At 37.7% G+C, this 21,157-nt stretch overlaps 1 protein-coding gene across 7 annotated transcripts in view; it reads left to right on the forward strand.

Moving 5' to 3' along the window:
• PTPRZ1 (protein tyrosine phosphatase receptor type Z1) overlaps nucleotides 1-21,157 on the forward strand; it is a 132,735-nt gene that overhangs the window by 84,586 nt on the left and 26,992 nt on the right. For 4 of the 7 annotated variants that reach the window (XM_064702717.1, XM_064702715.1, XM_064702716.1 and 1 more), the window contains exons 9-12: nucleotides 4,480-4,664; nucleotides 5,357-5,483; nucleotides 11,450-11,493; nucleotides 14,100-17,673. In XM_064702717.1, the coding sequence (XP_064558787.1) occupies nucleotides 4,480-4,664; nucleotides 5,357-5,483; nucleotides 11,450-11,493; nucleotides 14,100-17,673 (3,930 nt within the window). The remainder of the gene's footprint in view (nucleotides 1-4,479; nucleotides 4,665-5,356; nucleotides 5,484-11,449; nucleotides 11,494-14,099; nucleotides 17,674-21,157) is intronic. The other 3 variants (XM_064702720.1, XM_064702721.1, XM_064702718.1) reach the window with 2 other exon arrangements.

Here is a 21,157-nt window from a genome sequence, read left to right on the forward strand (position 1 = left end):
AATTTTACATATTTATGTGGCCCTGTATGTAGATGCACACAAATGCAACTATGGCGTTTGTTTAATGTAGAACATTAGAGAAGCATTTATATTTCTGCCTCCATTTTAAGATAGAATTTAAAAACTCTAGGAATCATTGAAGTTAAATGTTCAGATGTAAGAGCTGTAACACAAATGCCAAAGTCTCTAAGAGTCAATAGGCTTATTTGTGTTTAATATTGCATAGTAGTCAACAGAAAAAAACTAATCTTTTTAATCTCTTTAGAGGATGTATGAGAAATGCCAAGACTGATTATTACTCAGGTAGATAACAGAAAAATTATTTTGTGTTTCGAAACCTAGAATCCCAATTTTCTCCTGTTGTGTTCAGTGTAGATTCTCATTAGGGAGTAGGATTAAATGGTTGATTTATTGCTGTAATTAATACATGACATTTCATAAATAGAACTAAGTTTTCTTAGGAAAGCTAGAAGTATCTTATTTTCCCGAATTTTCTCACAGTAACATCCCCAACATTTTTGGTGTACAAGCACAGTCTTACTGAGGGCATGGGAGATGCCTCATACCCCAGACCTGCCCAGTGATATACATAATTTCCCTATGCAATATGTATGTAGCAATTTAAGAAGATTAAAATAACTAATCCTTACAGCCATGCTTGAGGATTCACCTAAAAAAAAGTGTTTTGAAATTGTAATGCTTAATCTCCACCAACCTCAGCTGGCATGCAAATCCATTTATAATAAAAATCATTATTTATTCCTGTAAACCTGAGAACCATTGTGGTAGCTGCTGGGCACATTTGGGTGACTTTCCATCTTCTCCACCCTTCTGGTAAGGCCTTGGAAATAAGTACTGAAACTTAACTCTTATTTATCTTCCTGGATTTAGTACGGTATAAAAAACAATAGGTTCTTAAAATTCAAGACTGACAATACATATTGATAAAAAGTACTAGCCAGCCTGTTTTCCCATGAGAAACACAACCACATAAAGTTCAGTGGCTGTCTCAGTTAAATTCTCTTGTGAGACATGGGGTCAGGACTCGTGCGTTTATCCTTTCGCGTTCCTCAGTCCACATCACTTCATTGTGAATGCCAAGATTCCCAGCTGTGTGTGGGACACCTGCACTGGCACAGAGTGTGGGGTGCAGGTGCCCAGGCATTGGCAGTGGTGGGTGCAGGGGGGTCTCTGTGGGGAGAGCCCGGGGCTGCCCCGAGTCAGAGCCAGGCAGTTCCTGCTGCCCCCAGCCCACCCCTCTCAGGGAGCCATGGTGGTGGCCCCTGCAGGAAAACAAAGCTGAACAGCAGTGAGGGGTGGAGGAGACGTGAGAAACTGCTCTGTCACTCCAGGTGAGAGAAGGAAGAAGGGGAGGAGGTGTTCCAGTAGCAGAGCAGAGATTCCCCTGCAGCCCACAGTGAAGATTATGGTCAGGCAGCCTGTCCTGTGGCAGACTGTGGAGGCTCCATGCAGGAACAGGCTGCTGGCTGTGGCTGTGGCTTGTGGAGGGAGCCCATGCAGGAGCAGATTATCTGTCAGGCCTCTGACCTTAGGGAGGACCCACAGTGTAGCAGTCTATTCCCAAAAGACTGTCCAGAGGCTGGAAAAATTCATGAAAGACTGTATCCTGTGGATGGGACTACACAGTGGAGCAGAAGAGCAGCACAAGGAAGGAGCAGCAGAGGCAAAGTGTTATAAGCTGACCACAATTCCCATTCCATATTCCCCTGTGCCACTGGGAGTGGGGAGGTGGAAGAATCAGGAGTGAAGTTGAGCCTGTGAAGAAGCAAAGGGTGGGGAGGTTTCATAGTTTTGTTTTTGTTTCTCACTATCCTACTCCATTTTTATTGGTGATAAATTTCCCCAAGTCTAATCTGTTTTGCCCACGATGGTGGTTGGTGAGTAATCTCTATCTTTATCGTGACCCATCAGCTTTATCATCTTACTTTCTCTCCCTGCTTTGCTAAGGAGGGGGAGTGGGCAAGTGTCTGGGTGGGCACCTGGTGGCCAGCCAAGGTCAGCCCAGCAGACATCTGCTGTGCTGCTCCACCTCCATTACAGAGAGAGTGCAGATCTAGAATGTATTAAAAATTGCTTTTTGCCACACACTGTAGGGGCCCTGAATATCTGAATGTAAATGAAGTGATTTCATGGCTTCAACAATTGAAAAGTTGAATTGAAAAAATAATCTCAAACATAGATTTAGCTAAAGTAGAAGAACGCAACAAGGGTGAGGGGAAAAAAGCCAAATTTGGGCAAGTTATAAAGGTCTTCTGCTCAAAAACAGCCCAGGCAGCTTTTGGCAATGATTTGGCTGATGTACCCCAGTGATTCCCCATGATGCAATTAAGGTTAGATGAAAATTTCCTAAGTTACGTGGGTGGCATTTTATTCCACAGGAGAATAAGCAAAGGTAGATGCATTGCTACAACATGATGTGATACACAAAACCAGAATCTAAGTATTCACCTGGAGAAAGCAGAGACTGGGCTTCAAGTTTAGCAGGAGTTTGAGTAGGCCTCTGACTTTCTGTGAAATTTTTGCAAATTTTTCTGTGAATTTGTCCTTCAGACTAGTAACAGACTCAAGAACTCCCTTTCTTGCAGTCTCTTTGCTCAGATTTTTCTAGAAGTTGGTATCACAGCAGAGGTACTTAATTAGAGAAGCTGTTAGGTGGTCTCCTTTCTAGTCTCTGGAGAAGGAAAATGAGATAAGAGAGAGTAAAGTACTTCTGTGTTACTGACTGGTAGGAAAGAAAAGGGATCAGCAGGATGATTTACAAAGTGGCATCAGAAGAAGGGCAGGAGAAAACATTTTGGGAAGAAATGGAGGTGAAATAATACGTAAATGATTGTCATGTAGTAATATTGTCAGTCATTGCTGGGATGAATATCAAAAGGAGGAGAACAAAAAGGAAGACTTTTTTCTTGGGAAAAAATAGAAGAACCATTTGGAAAGGGAAAAAAGAAAACAAAGAAATAACACTGGAAGCACCAACCTTGTACCTTTAAAAGTTTTATAATACCGCTCTATGAGTCTGAATATAGACAGATTTCAGAACCAAATTCACTCATAAGCAAAAAAGATCAAGGGAGGAAAAAGACTGTAGAGAAGAATTTGGAATACAAAGAAGCATTTTGACAAGAATTTTAAACACCTTTGAAAAGAAATAGCTGAAGAGTGTTTAGATTCATTGAAAAAGAAAGAAATCTGTTTAAATCACCTGTGTTCATACTCAAAATTGAGAAGGACTAGTCTAATGATTTCTCCTTGCCATCTGGTGGAAATGGGAAGGAATGACAAATTTTAGGAATGCAATGGAGTGCAATGAAATGGAATGGAATAGAATGTACACAACATCGATTTTTTAAAAACTTGATCTTTTTTTGCATCAATTAAAATAATTAATCAATTAATAGTAATTCATGAAATGATGTATCAATTATATAGCAGAGTAGATTCCAAACACAGAAAGGGAACGCACCTAAATTACAAAACCTAACGCTGCCTCTGCTATTAGCTTACACACACAAACACAGAAATTAGGAAAGCCTTGCTGCTTCTTTTCCATTGACTCTCTCAGACAGAAGCTGCTCAGAACTTCCCACCTTCCTTTGAGAAATTCCTTTAACAAATATTTTGATGGAGTTTGAGTGTCCCCTTGTGTTCAAGTGGCAAAATGCAAAGCTGAAGGACTTTCAAAATGTAGCATTGTCCCCCAAAGCCTTGGGGCATCTTGGTGTTCGCTTCTTTTTAGAGAACTCCAAAGGATCTGCACCTGTTTTCTTAGTAAGCTAAATAGGTTTTTTTGCTTTCTTTTTCTAGATACTCATATATTGTTCTAAGCACATTATGAGATGTAAAAAATGTTTCCTCTTTTATTCCAATTCAAGCTAAAAATATAATAACAAGCCTTAAAATACAATAACATTAAGTGACTGCTGCTAATGCAATACTTAGGTTCTTATTATTTACCTTTTCACTCTTCTTTAAGTACTATAAAAAGATTCAAACAGCCTTGAGGGGAAATTCAGGTGATAGGTTTACCTTCAACCATTAAACACAATCTACTGTAGATTAGTCTATTACAGCTAGTGTGAGAGTATGCAGATCTTCTAGTGCTAATTTCATAGAGCCATAAAATTGAGATTTTTTGATTCCCAGGACAGATATAAGAATCTTTATGTTTTAATATTTATATTTTATTTCTTAGGAACCGGATACTGGTATTTCACAAAATATGTTATAGGAGGCAGAGAGAGGAAATTCAACTCAACTTTACTTGCTTTTAGAAATCTAGCATTTAAATACTGGTTCTGTTTACAATGGCATGGCATTTCAAATGTTTTAGTAGAAGGCTAAAATTGAGGCACACAAAAAGATTTTCATTCGTTTTCTCAGGAAGTATCTCAAGATTTTAGTAGAGTTACTTGTACCATTTGATAATTACCATATTCTTTCCTCTTTTCTTTCTTCCAGTTTGCAGCTCTGAACCTGAAAATGTTCAATCTGATCCAAAGAATTATACCAGTCTCCTTGTTACATGGGAAAGACCTCGTGTTGTATACGACACCACAATTGAGAGATTTGCTGTCTTTTATCAACAGCTGGATGGAGAAGATCAGACTAAGCACGAGTTTCTGACAGATGGGTATCAGGACTTGGTAACTGTAAACTCTTCAAGTTTCATAAAAAGGGATGATGGTGTAACAACCCACTGTTAATTATTGTGATGGATTAAAACATAGCTGGGAGCTGATTGAAGAGAATTTTTTTGGCTGTAAAGCCACAAAGACAACTTAAAACAAAAGAAAAAAACTTCTCTTGTCTAGAGCAGGAAAAAACTCTACAGATTGCTGCTTTGATTTGCCTATACTTGCTGTGAGCATGACAATCACAGAGCTCCCTAGCCATAAAACCCAATTGTCAGTTAATAATAACCTGTAAATCATTGCTCATGGATGTGAAAGAATGACCTACACAAGCAACTAATGAGATTCAATTCAATTATACCGCTATAAATCCTAAGTTACTGATTACAGCTTCATGGTATTTGCTAATGAGATCTGTTCCTCTAACCCTCTTTAAAGACCCGTCTGATATAGCATTACCTAAACTTGTTTTCAGTGCTAAAGTTATTTGGTTTATTATCCTCCATGTAAAAAGTCACAAGTTTGGGTTTTTTTTATTTGACTGAAAACCATTTGTGACAATAAAATAAAAAGGCACACATTATAATACTAGAAGAAAGGAGCTTTGTGCTTCATAACAAAAATGTGTTATAAAAAATTAACATTTTCAAATTCTTGATACTTATTTGCAAGTAAATGATTAAATGTGTTTTTTTTTCTTTTAGGGGGCTATTCTAAACAATCTGCTGCCCAATACAAGTTATGTTCTTCAGATAGTTGCTGTTTGTTCTAACGGTCTGTATGGAAAATACAGCGACCAAGTCATTGTTGATATGCCTTTAGAGGATGCAGGTAAGTGGTCTTTTGAGTTTAGTGATCCCTTTTAGCTGAAAAACCTGTATTTGAAGTAGTTTGTTTGCAAACCAGTTAAAAGGCATGACTTCGGAATCATGCCAAAATGAAATTTCAGAATCACTGCAGTTAACCTTCAGCATGTCCCTTGCTAATGGTATTTTACATTACATAATTCCTTGTAAACATTACCTATAAAAAACTGCATGTTAATTTTTTTAATTCTAAGACTATTGTGAAAAGCCCCTGTTTGACTTCAAATCTCACACAAATCTCACAAGTGTATCTTTTAGATGTGTAGGGAAATAAAACCATGTTTGGTATTATTTCTCTATGGTTCAACCATCCTCTCAAAATTAATCCACACCACCAAAGTATTAAGGAATCAAGCAATACAACCCCACGAAATGATTTATAAGTCTATATTAATGATTTTGAAATTTGATTTCCTATGAATACTTGGAGTTTGATTTCAAAGACTTGTGATGATGGAATTCCCTTGCTTCTTAATGCTGCCTTGCAAAAGAATCAAAAGGCCTAACAAACAAATCTTAATGATTTCACAGCCAGATTTGCTTCTTCTGCCTGCTGGTAAATATGAAATAACTTGAAACTGTAGCATGAAGCTTGATCTTATCCTAATAATTCCTTAAATTTAGTGTAAGTTTTAGCATCAGATTCAGTTCCTATGAAAGTGAGTGAGGGCTTTGTTTTTAATTAAGAACACTGTAATTAAACATAGAAAAAATCAAATGTTTTTTGATCATGTTAGGAGCTATTTTTTTTTTAATCTAAGAGCCTGGATTTTGTTGTTTGTTTATGCATTCTGTAAATACAGTTTTATACTTATGTATGTCTGTTTAGCTACAGCAAGGTCATTAGTGATGTTGTGGCGAACTTGGGAAAACAGGCCAATTTTTCATTTCAAGGGAGCCACGTTCCTTTACAGTGAGAGAGAATGTGATTCTCAACAATCTCTACCACATGAATTCTGGACTAATAAGGGTAGTAGGCTTACAGTAAGGTGGGTTTCTCTGTAGGAAGAGGATACAGCATCAGGTACAGTACATACACATTTTTAATAAAGATTTAACTTGTCTTTCAAACACGGTGTATAATAATGTATTTTGGGGTCTTAAGTTAGTATCTACTGGAATTTTCATATTTCTCTTTAGTTTTCTAAAAAGTCCACAACAAGGTTCTGACATTCTGCCTGACATTTCACTCCTCTGCCTACCTTTTATTCATCTCTTAGTATATTTTTCCACTTACTTTCCAGAATTTGCTGGGTTTGTGATTGAAGAGTTTTCTCAGATGAGAGTTCATCTACATACCCCACATCCATTTCTACTACATGGAATGGCAAATAAGCAGCATAGTGTTATCATCATTTAACAAAACATCAAGTCAGTACTGTGCTGCCATTCACAGCTATAAAACCTCTGAAAACAAATATTGCAAAACAAAGTCCAGTGTAGTTGATATCCAGAGATAAACCATCCCCCTCTTGCTACTGCTGTGTCCCTGCTGTAAGGATGGGCTGCATCCGACCCTGCTGTGTTCCGTGAATCCCTTTGGAAGGAGACGTGGGTGCAGAGGCAGGGGGAGAGCCAGGCACTGCCCAAGCACTGCCAGTGCTGCTGTTCAGGAGCAGGAGCTGCTGGGGAGCAGCCCCACAAGGGCAGGACGAGGCCCTGGGCAGGCTGTGGCTGGCCAGCAGTGCAGGTGCCCCCAGCCAGCACAGCACCCCTCTGAACTGCTGCTGAAATGAATATTTGCCTGTTTAAAAAAAAAGTTTCACTGACACGCTTCTTATCTGAAACAGACACAAAGTTATTTACTCTAATTTGGTCCTTTTCTTTTGGCACTTCCACAGTGATACCTCTGAAAGCATTGAATAAAGAATATTCAGGGAAAAATTCCTCTAATTAGTATGATTTCTAAGAGTGTACATTGCTCTATAAGTAAGTTTCTTACATGCTGAGTCAACTCTGGATAAAATTTTAAAATAGGAAAAAAATCTTCCATTAATTTCTAACATTAATGTTTATTTGCATAATTAATTTTACTAATTATTTACACCTGAATTAACTTTTGCAAATATTTCAAATATTTTCATATTTAATTATAGTATACCTAATATTAGAAAACAGATATATGGGAATGTAGATATCTAATAAGAAAGATTTCTTCAGAGCAGCTTGCTGATTACAACTATAACATCAAATTGATTTTGTGATCTGCTTTATAGATCTTGAGGCAAAAGGGGATTTCTTGGAGCTCCTGCTTGGGAATTTATGAAAGAAAAGTTACCTTCACCGTGAAGACATGAAATAAAGTTAACACACATAAAGCATAAATTAAATCTTTCATTTTCAAGAATTACTCTGAGTAATGCAGTTTAATTAAGATGAAATTCACTACAGTCACCTCCAGATCAGTCTTCCTGTTAAGAGCTAGAGCAAGGCGTGAGTTGTGTGGAGCCATTAGATGGGCCCTTTTCCAGGAAGAATTCTGTCCTTGGACGGGCCACTTCTAATGAGCTGTGGTATTCAAAAAGCTCAAGACTGTTGGTTTAGACTTTCCTTTTTGAGATACTTGCAAGAGGGTGTTTCTCATGCCTTCTCCTCACCCAGTCTGGTGCATCCCATACGGTCAGGGAGGGCTCTGCAGGCTCTGCTGATCCACAGATCCAAGGCTCTTGTTGTCAGCGATGTTTTGTAAGATGAAGGACCTCTTTGGGGTCTCTGCTTCGGTTTGTGGAAGCCTCAGGAGCTGTAATGTAATGACACTGGGCAAGGCACCATAGTGGAGACCTCTGCTCTCTGGGCTTTTCCTGAACTCTTCAGAATTGCAACCTTTCTTCTTGTAATACACTGTGTGTGCAGGTTAAAATTTTTTCCAGTTAGTTTCCACTTAGTAAAAGCCAACAAATGCACAAATGATGTAGCCACAAAATTTCCACTGAAAATTTAGGGAATTGTGTACAACACATTTTAATCAGCTTTGATAACAATCCAACCTTTATTTACAAATTTTTCATTTGTTATTAAAATTGGATTTTGAATAACTATGTAAATGTGTGCTTCAGCTCTCTAGATAACATCTGTATAGAGCTGAGGGTTGTGCAGTAGTTTGTTGTGTAGCTAATACTGGTGGTACTTACATGCTTTTGCTGAAACAGGAAAAGAAAAATATATAACTCCCCATTCCTATTCCTTTGTTGGTATTTATCAAAAAAAACCCCAGCATGCTGGGACATAGCTCTCAAATGCTGTCTCCTGCCTGGCAGCTCGTGCTGTCAGCAATGCTTTGTGAGGGTATAACTATGCAACTTTCTTGTACCTCATCTTTGAGATTTTTGTCCTGAAAATCACTAAACATGTATTAAATGTCTGATTTAGGGGATGCTTTTTTCTAATTTTATACTGATAAAAGTAGAAATCTGGAAACTAATTTAATCAAAAGAAACAGGCTTTACTTTTGTTCTTGCCATGCCATTTATGTCATGTCAGTACAAAAATTAAAAGAGTTTATATTGTGCGCATTATTCTATAATTATAAATCACATTGTTTAAAGATATTTTAATATTTCCATTGAAAAAAATGTAGGGAAATAGTTACATCTCTGTATTTGTTTTACTGTTTCTTAACCTGTCATTAAAATGGACTAGGAAAAGACCTCTACGGAACTCTAACTAATTATTTAATTATTTTTAAATGTATACTATAGAATAATCAATATGTAGTTTCAGAAAAATAAACAAGCTTGTTCATCAACCTTTTGGAGGGTGTGGCTGTTCACCTTGGCTGGGGGATGTTATTATATTTCTGTAATCTCCTGTCAAATCAAAAGCTCAGCAGCAGGATTAACAGAATTTCTGTAAGTGTGTGTCTCTAATACTTTTGACAAATAAATTTCATATTAAATCTAAATTTAAATATTCTTTATAAAGTTCCTGGAGATTTACTGGTTTTGTTAATAAAGAGGTTCTTTTATATATATATATATATATATATATATACACACAACACACATATATATTATGTATGTATAGTAAGGCCTCTCCCTTGAGAAAACAGCAAGAAACTGTAGTTTCCTGCTGGTGGAATTTGAGAGCATGCATCCTACTGTATACTCTAGCACAATCACTACAGTTTGTTTTTCTGACTGAGTCTGATAAAAGCTCAACTCAAGAATAGTAACCACAGAAAAGTATGGATAGAATTCCTCTGTACTAAAAACAAGTTTCAGACAAGTCTGTTAAATACCTCATACATGGTGTGGATTTATTGTGGGAAAGCATTCAGACTAAATTCAATATTTGATTTGTGTCATTGAGAAGCCAGGGAATATCATTATCTCATCCACCCCTTCCTCCCCTGCACTCCCCTTCCCACCCTCCCAGAGCCTCCTAGGCCTCAGGAGCCAGAGGTAAGATAATTTTTTTACCTATCTAGCTAAAGAAAGGTCAGTTCTGTATTTGGTAATTTATAGATGTTTGTTACTAAAGGATAATTTGTGAAGATTTTGTGCAGCATTTCTTTGTGAAAATTTGTTTGCATGCTATAACCTACAGATAATACTGTTTGATCTTATTAGTTTGATAAACTTCATCTAGTGTACGTTGCATATAGCACATCTTAATTTGTTTTGAAATGTAGATATGGATAGACCAAAGAGAATACAAATTAAGCCATAGGTCTCCATCTGACTTTGCAAAAAAGAGAAATACAGAGATGGAATCTTCATCCTAGTGTATTGAACAAACTACATTTGGGCATTGTGGAGGAAATGCAGACATGGAGCTGTGTGTGATGGTATTGTAAGAATTGCTCTCCAGGCTAAGAGATTGGCATTTTCACCTAGTGCAAATCAGCCCTCAGAATATCCACTTGTGTGCAGACAGAGTGTTAGAACATGGCTTAGGAGAAAGCCTTAGAAAGGAATGGATATGGGCCTTTTTGTGGACCAAAGGTGCAATAAGGTGCATTAGTGCTCTGGAAGATGTGTTAGATTTCCTCACTGAAGAGCTGAGCCAGTTCCTAGCAGAGAGGTGGATGTTCCTTTCAACCTGCTTTGAAGCCTCTCTTGCTGACCACCATCAGAAGTATAACACTGGATTTGGCTGAGAGCAGAGAAAGAAGGCAAGAGACTACTTCTAAATTTGGAGAAATGGATCTTCAGCTGGGTTGTAGAAAATTAATTTCTTCAACCTGTTTCAACTGGTTTTTTATTTTTGAAAATTTGGAAGGCCTCAAAAGCCTCTAGAGTAGTTCTTCACAGAGCATGCAGTACCTGTTTATTAGGGACTATTTCTGGGATGTGATACAACTGGCTTTATGTCTGTACATTAAATCAAGTAGGGTGGGAGATTGAAAAAGGCTGTAAGCACTGGGAAGGGTGGGTCTCTTTGGTCTGCCTTGCTGGAAACATGCAGCCTGCTGAATACTGACTATGATGGCATTGCTGTTGCTCTAGCACCTAAGTCCAAGCCTGGGTGTGCAAATAGGGAATTTTCTATATGAAAATTATAGAACAGGTTATTTACAAGAGTATCTTCAGAGCTTTCAGATTTAATGTAGAGAAATAGTTGATCCCCAGACTTACTGTTTTTCTCACTTTTGTATTTCTGCATTAAACTGTATTTTGCATGAAAATGTTTTTGTAAACTTGGCTTTCCCCAGCCAACATGTGGTTCCTCCAAAAGTGCAAATCCAGTGATATCAAAATAGAGCCAGACAGAACTGTTGTGGCTGAATGAATGTGTCCTGTGTAGATAAGTGTGCATTGCTACCCTTAGTCCTTATTCCAGAGGGTTGGCCACTTCTCCAAACACAATCCTACAAAAAATCTTTGACATTGGCTCAATAACCATATTAATTAGGCAGTTGAGTCCTTGCAGAACTCCGAATTCTGTCTATTTAAAATTGTGGATGATACGGTGTGTATTTTTGTTTTATAGAGGCTGATCTCATTCCTGAACTGAGTGAAGCTGAAGAATATGAGGTATAGCATTCATTTGTTTTTTGAGAGTGTATTTAAAATAAATACATTTCAACTAGATTGAAATTTTATTCTGTGAAAATTGACAAAACTATGTCACCAAATGAGTGTATTATCTGCATTTATGTATACATATATATGCATGTATGTGCATACGTAGCCTTTGAGCTATATTTCTCCCTAGATAACTCTGGAGATACCTCAGTGTTTCTCTGGGGTTAGAGATACATGGTGAAGTAAAGGATATCACAGAATATTCCTAAATATTTTTAATATGGGGCACCAGTTTACAATCACCCCTCTGTGATGTCTGACAGAATTGTTCATCAAAGAATCAAAACTGCCATCCAGTGTTAGGCTTTTTAGTTAAAGGGAAGTTTGATTTGTCCTTGCTTGTGATGGTCTTATCATGTAGTAAATTAAAGTAAGGGAGCACAATAGTTGTGCTGAAGAGTGAGATTCAAGTGTGCCATCAATGTGCTGTTGGTTTAACTGTTACTCAAAAATTCTTGGAGGTTCATTTGCTTCTTGAACTCAAGTGAGACTTTAAAGTATAGCTCTGTTTTACAAAATTTTTTATGATCTTATGATAACCTTTGCAGGCTTCATATTCAGTAACTAGGTCTCTGGAGTCTCAGGAAGGAGAGATGTAAAAATGCCATGATTAAGTTTTTAACAGTCTCTAATACCAATTGTGTAACATAGACAGTTACTTCAGTAGGACAATTGTCAAGTAATATCAAGTAATCCCTCAGAATTTTTAATTTATAGTTTCAGTCTATGACGCCAATATTCTCACTGCATGACAAGTCCTTTTAGTTAAATAGCACAGCCTGTGCTCACCTATCTATTTACCCTCTCTTGCATTTGTGGACACTGAGTAACCAGTAGCACAGTCATTTCTCTGTTCTAATGTTCTCTGGATTATTATATTGAATCTGTTTCATGCTAGTGAACATCATCTGATTTTTACTTGAACTGAAAAAGTTTAAAAGCTCATACACTGCCTTGCAGAAATAGAAACATGGGCCTGTCCAGTCTAGCCCAGGTTTGAAGGCAATCAGTAGTGATGCTGCTGTCCCTACATTTTGGATATTTAGTCCTTCAAATGAAATCCAAACCTGAAGGTGACATCTGAGGCACCTTATGTTAAGTGCATGAGGGGTTCCTGGTTCAAAGAGGGACTGCAGTGTGAAGCCCAGCTCCAGCCTAATGGGTAAAGCCCTTGCTCTGGTGAGACTGGGTGAAGGCTCACAACTCCTGTTTGCTGAGTGCCTCAGTCAAAAACATACTCAGCAGCTCTTTATCTTGAGTGTATTCCTTCAAAGGCTGTTGATTTTTTACATTACTCTCCCTGCTGTGCCCTGCTCAATGCAGGAATGGGAGATCTACTCAACCTAAACTATAGTGGAAACTGAGGAGTTGTTAGATTGATGACTGTGCCTATCTCCTGTCTACTGGGTCTTTTCTCTCAGCATTATGCTTTTGAATAACAAACAGTGGCATTTCCACCACATTGCCAAGCCACATCTTTTAAAAAAAAACAAAAAACCAAAACTATTTTGCAGGAGGCCCTGTGCTGCTCTGTCTATTAGGGCTATGTGTGCCTGTCAAATCAGGTCCTTTCAGAAACTGAAAGTGTACCTCAATCTAGATGGCAGAGTTGGGCTGGGACAGGTTCGATTCTGGTGCAGCACTAGATGATGACACAGCACAGAACTGCAGGGACTGCTGTGTTTAAGTCAAAACAAAAATGCTTGCTGAGTGAGTTGGGTGCTTCAATGATAATTTTTTTTTTTTTTTTTTTTTTTTTTTTTTTATGCAGGGAAAGCTGTAGAAGGGGTGAAAAGATTTGAACTTAGATCCTCCAGCACTGCCTAAATGCTGATTGCATTCAGGCACTTTTTTTTTTTCTTTTGAATATGTCCTTAAAAGGCGAAACTCTAACACAGGTTTTGTGCAAAGTATTGTTATTCATCGTCATTCATATTTAGAAAACAAAGGGTCATAACAGGACTAGGGCATATGGATCACAACACTTGTGAAATTCTGACAGTCTTGATGAGGATTGTGAACTCTTCCAGAATACTCTGATAATTCAGCAGAATTGAGGTCATAAATATATTTTACAAATTATCTTGTTGTTATTACCGTTTAATTACCATCAGGATATTAGTGCAAACCTCTAAGGCATTCTGATAGCAAAAACATTTTTTCGTTGCAGTGTATACAATCTATGCTATATATATTGCATATACAATTGCATTTTATTAGGAAAGAGATTGAGCCTTCTTAATAAAGTAAATAGATACTGTGAGTGATTTTTGCCTCTCAAACACAATTTAAGTAACGCAATATTGAAGAAGTTATTGGGACACTGCATTTTAATGTTTTTATTTCAAATCAGTAATATTTTTCAAGATAAAAGAGGATATCTCTTCTTGCAGTTAATACTTTAATTTAAGACAAACAGTCTTCTCAAGTGTTGTTTTGCTTTACCCCTCTTGATTTAACTATCCAGGAAAATGTATTATTACAGTTTTGTTTTCTTTCATGTTCAAAGTCTATAAACATTTTTAATTGTCTTCGGCTATGATATTTTTTCAAAGGATGAAGTTGATGAAAAGGAAACAGAGGTGGATGAAGAAACTGCAGTGGTTCCTAGCACTGACAGTACAATGAACCAACTGAGGAGAGATTTTCAGGTGATTACATCCAGCTACAGTCAAGAAAAAGTGCGAACAAAACCCAGTGAAGCCAAAACAAATAGATACCTAACAAGAGAAGAATTGCATGGTAAGGATAATGTTTTCAAAGCAGTTTATTATGCTACTTCTCCACCTATTGGTGAAAATTCTGAAGAGGAAGATCCTTTTTCGGAATCCCAAACAATTACTGGAATTCCTCCTCAACTCATTGACTCCACCAAAGGCAGAGAAGACGAGTTTATATATCTTTCTTCAGGCACCGAGCCAACAAGAATAACCACCTCTGGCCACAGTGACGAAGATTTCTTATTGCCTCCTTTTAAACCTCATCAGGAATCTGATGACTTTTGGAGTTCAGTTCCTACCACTTCTTCATCCCAGCTGGTAACAGAGGAGGCCTCCCAAGAAGATGCCCTTCCTTCAGGAAGCCCAGATATCAGTGTGCATGATGTCGTTTCCCAAGGCTCCATTAGATATGTTTCAGAAGTTGTAGCACCCTCCAGCTCCGATGAGCCTCCAAAGCATACTTCTTCCCCTGATGGAAATTTATGGTTTCGTAACGCTACAGATCCAACAACTGAGTCTGTTGATGCATCACCTAGTGGGCAGCTGTCTCAGACCAGTTACACTGATGCTTATGTAGAGGGATTAAAGCCGACTACAGCGCCCTATACCAGCAGCCCAGTGGTTTTACAAGGCACCTCAGATGCGGATTTAGAATTGCCATATTACTCTACCTTTGCTTTCTCCTCTGCTGAATTATCACCTCACTCTATCTCTTCAAGCTCTGGAGAATATGGTTCTGCTTCTGCTGCCAGTGAGGTACTCTCTCAGACAACTCAGCCAGTCTATAATGGTGAGATACCTCTTCAACCTTCCTACAGTAGTGAAGTGTTTCCTCTAGTCACCCCTTTATTGTTTGACTCTCAGATGCTCGACACTACCCCTGCTACATCAGATAGTGATGTGACCTTGCATGCTACACCTGTATTTCCCAGTGTTGATGTGTCATTTGAACCCACCCTGTCTTCCTATGATGATGTACCTTTGCTTACATTTTCCTCTGCTTCCTCCAGTAGTAAAATGTTTCACCGTTTGTATACAGTTTCTCAAATGTTTCCACAAAGTGCTACTCCAGCTGTTGCAAGCGATAAGGTGTCCCTGCATGCTTCTTTGACATTGGCAATGGGTGATCCATTAATACAGCCAAGCCTTGCTCAATTTGCTGATGTGGTGTCACATCAGACCACTCATGCTGCTTCGGAGACACTGATGTTTGGTCATAATAGAACTCACATATTTTCTCAAGTTGAACCATCCAGCAGTGATTTAAATATGCATGTACTATCTACAATGTCTGAACTTCCTTATGCTTTGTCTGGTAATGTGGGCTCCCTCCAAAGCTTTACTGTTTCCTATGACTCTGCAGAATTTGTGCATGATTCTGTTGGCGTATTTCATCAAGATCCTTTATTTAGCAGCTATAACAATGTACTGGTGCATAAGCCTTCCTCTGTAATATCACGAGCTGATACTTTGCTGCAGCCTACGCGCTCTCTATCTAGTGACACGGATTGGTCTGAAGTATACTCTGGTAGTGAGTCCCTTTTGCCTGATACAGATACTTTGACAGTACTTAACGTTTCTTCCTCTGATTTTGTTGATGAGATTCCATATGAATCATCCGGGTTTAGTGATGTTAATAAGATGCTTCAAAAAGGTGATGTTATATATGGAGATGAGAGACAACTGAAAATTTCCTCTTCTTTAAGTGAAATGGCTTCCAGTGCTGAAAGTAAAGTGATACATGAACTTTCTACATCTGTTTCTAATAATGTTGTAATTGAGCAGAATATGACTCTGCAAGAAAGCCCACTTCCTGTTTCTAGCACAAAGGGAATCCTTCCAGTCTCTCTTGCTTTTCCCACTACTAAGATATTTGATCATGATATTAGTAAACTTACAGAAAAGCACCTTTCTGTTCAGCCTTTGCATGTTACAACTCCAGCCTTTGATGACACTTTGCTTAAACCTATGCTTAGTGCAAGCTCAGATCAAGCTCTCTCTGTCCCTGCTTATAGCAAAATGTTACCCTCGACTCAGCTGTACTTTTATGAGACCTCAGCTACATTAAATAACGAAGCATTACTGCAGTCCTCCTTCCAATCTTCTGGCGATGGCACTCTGCTTAGCACAGCTGCAGTTGTGCCTAGTGATCCCATATTGGCTGAAAGCTCAAGGGTTCAAAAAGATAGTTCTACATTTGACCAAATATTGCATCAAATGGCACCAGTTACTGCTTCAACTGAAAGCAAGCTGCATTCTACATCTGCACCTTCTGTTGCTGATATGATGTCAAACACTTTTAGTAAGCCCACAGCGTCACTTCAAGGTTTATCTTTTTCTTATGAAAGTGAGAGATACGTTTCATCCAGTTTATTTAACAGTGAAGATGTTCAGAAGGTCATGCCTTCGTTGTACAGTAGCGATGCTTCATTCCAGCTGACCAGTTTAGAAAATACAAATGCCTTTCCGTCCCCGGCAGCGAATGCTGCAACAACTCCCTTCCTAACAGGTGACACACCATCACATGTAGCTACTCCTACAGACAGCCATATCTCTTCAAGTGCTTTTGAAAGAATTGAGGCTGACAATGTCTCTTCAAGTTCCACACTTGGTTTTGATCCTGTTCATATGCCTGCAGTTGTTTCTGGTTCTGATGTGTCCGTTCATCACACTCTTCCTTTAACAAATACACTTACTTCAGTTACGGCTGTTCCTTCCAAAAGTGAGATCCCTGTAACTTTGAATAGGTTGCTGGTTCCTTCTGGAGAATCCTCTGGGTTGTCTCCCAGTGTCATGTCCAGTACTGATCTGTGGTCTTCTGTAGTTGAGGATGACTACGATGAATATGATGATGATGCCTTCCCTGTAAGTAACTGCATCTCATGCACTTCCCGTAGAGAAGATCAGGATATGATAGTAGAGGAAGAAAATACAAAGGTAAATAATAACAAGGATCAGAGTAACCTAATTATAAGTTCACATTCTGAGAAACCTGAAGAAGAGAAGTTTTCTACTGCTGCACCTGACAGTCAGATTAACCGTGCCATGGACAGACGTAATTATACATCCATACCAACTTTGACAGCAAATGCGATACCTGAGAAGCGCAACAACCTGAAAATTTTGGAGAACCACATTCAGACCTCTAGTGTCCAGTTGCAAAACACATCAGAATCTAAGTCTTGGGCTGTTTTGACAAGTGATGAAGAAAGTGGTTCTGGCCAAGGTACCTCAGATAGCCTTAATGATAACGAAACTTCAACAGATTTCAGTTTTCCTGACCATAATGAGAGAGACACTGAAGGGGCAGTTGAAGCAGGTAACTCAGAATTAACTCCTGGATCATCACAATCATCAGCCTCATCTGTTGCTAGTGATCACTCATCAGTGTTCAACATCTCTGAGGCAGGTTAGTTATGGATAAGTCTAATGAATACCATGGGAAGCTGTGAGGGGATACTTTTGTGCCATAGAGAATGAGAAGGTTTATCTACAGATAATAAAGGGAGAGCATAACAGTGCCAATGGGTGTGATTAAGGAAGCACTGGGGAACAGGGTTTCATACTGAGCTGGCTATCTTGTGAATGCTACTTCTGGCTACTTAAAACTGCACCTGAAACATTCTTTTGTAAGATGATTGATGGTCTGCTTTTGGATGGATGCATACTGTCAGCAGAAGTTGAGTCATGCAAAATCTGAAACCAGAATTGTTTCAGTGCTAATTTTTGCTTTTAGTTTTAAAGGTTTGAGAGGGACTTAGGTTCTCTGTTGAGCTCTTTGTACAGACACTAGTGCTGCCTGTACGGAAATACCACCAGAGGAAACCATGCCTTTGCCACAGGAAACATGCCTCTGATATTCTCTTCTAAACTTACAGCAGCACATTTTTTTGTGTTTTCTAAGAAGATGAACAAGGAAGAAGATGCTGGTCTTATTCTGATTCATAAAAACATTCATTTTTACTCTGTGTATACCACTTTCAGATTTCAGTGAGATGTAGAATTTTTGTGCCAGATTTGCATATTCCCAAAGTAGAGCCAGATTATCCTCTAGATGTTTATGTTTAATGCTATTTTCTTATTTATTCCTCTTAAATTCAGTGAGAGTATTTGCAACCCATGATTCCAAGGATAAAGTCAGAAGTCAAAATTCATAACACATTTCCTTTGTATTTAAAAATGCACTGTGGAAAATTTGAAGTATTCAGGCACATAATTTTCATTCCTTCTTGTGCTAGAGAATTGAAAATAAAAGAATCAAGCCAAAAATAATCTATGATCTTTGAAAAAAAACCAAGCAAGGTTGAATTTCGGTATTTTAGAAAATAAAGTGGACTTCTGTTATGTACTTGCATCATCTATAGAGGGCAGTATCATTCAACTAAACCCATTAAGGAATGGCATTCACAAAGGCTGGGAAGGTTTCAGCCCAGTCCTACAAACAAATAAACAGTTGAATTACATAAGGTGGTATTTCTCATGAGCAACAGAATACTAATATGAAAAGGTGGTAAATTAACACTCTATATAGTTGGGGCTAGAACAATATGAAAAATAAAAAATAAAATTAAAAGAGAATAAAGAACATTGAAATTACTAAGAGTCCTAACAAAGTAGGTGATACAAAACTGAAGAATTAATAAGTGAATTAGTTCACTGGTAAGTAGTTAGCACTTTGAGTAAAATGCATAACATTCCTTCAAAAATAAGCAAAAGTAGCATTAATATTTCAAAAACCATGTTATTAGTATGACTGAGTGTTGCCGTAAGATACTAGAGTTTACATCATGGGTGTCATTTGAATTTTTATCAGTAGTAACTCAAAAAGGATTATACAGTACTGGAGGAGGAGTACAACAGACTTAGTTTGTCTTCTAGATATTATTGAAAGACTCTACAGTATCATTTCATGTTCATTACTTTTTTTTCCAACACACAATGCCAAATATTGACTTTAAATAAGCTGAACATTCAATTTCAGCATGTCTAATATGGTCTCATGTAAATCAAAGACATATTTGCTTAACTAAATTACAAAGAAATGCAGCAAACACAAAAATTAATCTCTCACCTGAGAACTTACTTATATATTGCAATGGATTTTGCAGAAATTGGTGAAATGTCTTTTCGTTGTGACCATTACAGAAAAACATTGTCATTTAAACTTTTCTCAGTCTTGTAGCTGTTGATGCATAACTATGCTTGTTCTGAATTAGGATTTTCTCCCTAAGTCCTCTTTGGCTACTCAAATTTTCAACTTCTGTTGAAAAACTAAGACAAATTAATAGAAAGAAATATGCAAAGGATCCAAACACATCAGTTATTAGAAATCAAAGAAATCTGCTATAGGTGAGACTACCTTTTCAGCTGCCGTCATTGGAGTGAATGAAGTAGGCAAGAAAGCCCTGTTACAGGAGAAGCCTGCACTTCATTCCCCATAGGAGCAATCCTAATAGGATATGGTCATGAAGTTTGAAGGAGCACTGTCATCACACAGATAGGATTGGATTTTATGCTGTGAATTAGTCCAGAGTTGGATAAGCAAGTCTGACTGTTTCAAAGGGATCGTATTGTGCTTTCTCATGCATACACATAGTTTTTCTCTGGAATCAATAGGAAGCACCAATTTTAACCTACTCAACAGAAACTTGGAGATTTTTCAGAAGCAACTTTGTGCCTTCAATTACTTTGCCCATTGAGCTGCAGAATTTAAAGAGAAGTGGTTTATATGGGTGTTAAAGAGTATTTTGAATTTAAACCAAGAAGACATCTGCAAAATTAGAGCCTAGACCTTTTTGCACATAAAGTCCTGAAAGCCTCTAAACTCAAGAAAACGGAAGAAAATAGAGCTGCCTGGAAATCTGTACTGTGTGAAGCCATTTGTTTTTGACATCCTATTTAGAGCATGTAATTTGCTGTCTTTTTTTTCCCCCAGATTCAACTCCATTCCTTCCTCTCTTTGTGTAAAAGCTTTTCATTCATGTAGAATTGGTCTCTTGAAATCCCAGTGGAGTGCAGATGTTTTCTGTACAGCAAAATTCTGCTCTTATACAGAAAATTCATTGCATTAGGACTGTTCGCAAAAGCAGAAAACATTCTAGGGGCCTAATTCTAAAAAGCACAAAAGTGCTTATTTCTGCATTTTCACTCAAATAATACTTACAGTAAACTGCATAGATTGAAATAAGTCAGTTATTTTACATCAAAGTAACAACTTTGAAATACTTACTTCTTGAGGTATGACCAAGGCTAAAAATAAAGTATTGGTGTTGTCCACCATTGTATTTCCTTCTTTAATAAAATTATAAAATATTTTGTTTTAATCTTCATACAGATTCCTATGTCTAAATAGTTCTCTCATCGAACAGTATATGCCTCACGGAAATATGAAACCAAAGCAATATCTAAATAATAATTTGAGCACCTGTAAAGATGGAGGTGGGAAAATTTTAACTGTGGCTCCAGTATAGTTGAGAGAGGCAATTGGATTCAAAGGAAGTGGGATGTATCTATAAGGGCAGAATGGGCAACGGATAAAAATACAGAAGGCTAAACTGCAATACAGCAAGGATATAAAGAGTTTTGCAAGACAATATTTATATTAACCTATTAGCCAGAGAAGTGATTTGCATTATATGACTGACAGTTTAATATCAATTCCAATGCACATTCCAATATTATGTATTCAGATTTCTTAACTCATTTGGCTTTCAGCTAATAAAACAGATTAAAATAAAAAAACTTTCTTCTGAATTTTAACAACAGTCTGCTATTCTTACAAAGAGAAGTTTCCACTGCTGGAGGGCTGAGTCACATAAGCTTGAACACTTTGCTTTGCCTTCTCTCTGCTTATCTTCTGTAAGCTGGTTTGCAAATGTATAAACTTTCTGCGG

This window comes from Zonotrichia leucophrys, chromosome 1A (assembly GCF_028769735.1).
Source record: "Zonotrichia leucophrys gambelii isolate GWCS_2022_RI chromosome 1A, RI_Zleu_2.0, whole genome shotgun sequence".
NCBI lineage: Eukaryota > Metazoa > Chordata > Aves > Passeriformes > Passerellidae > Zonotrichia > Zonotrichia leucophrys.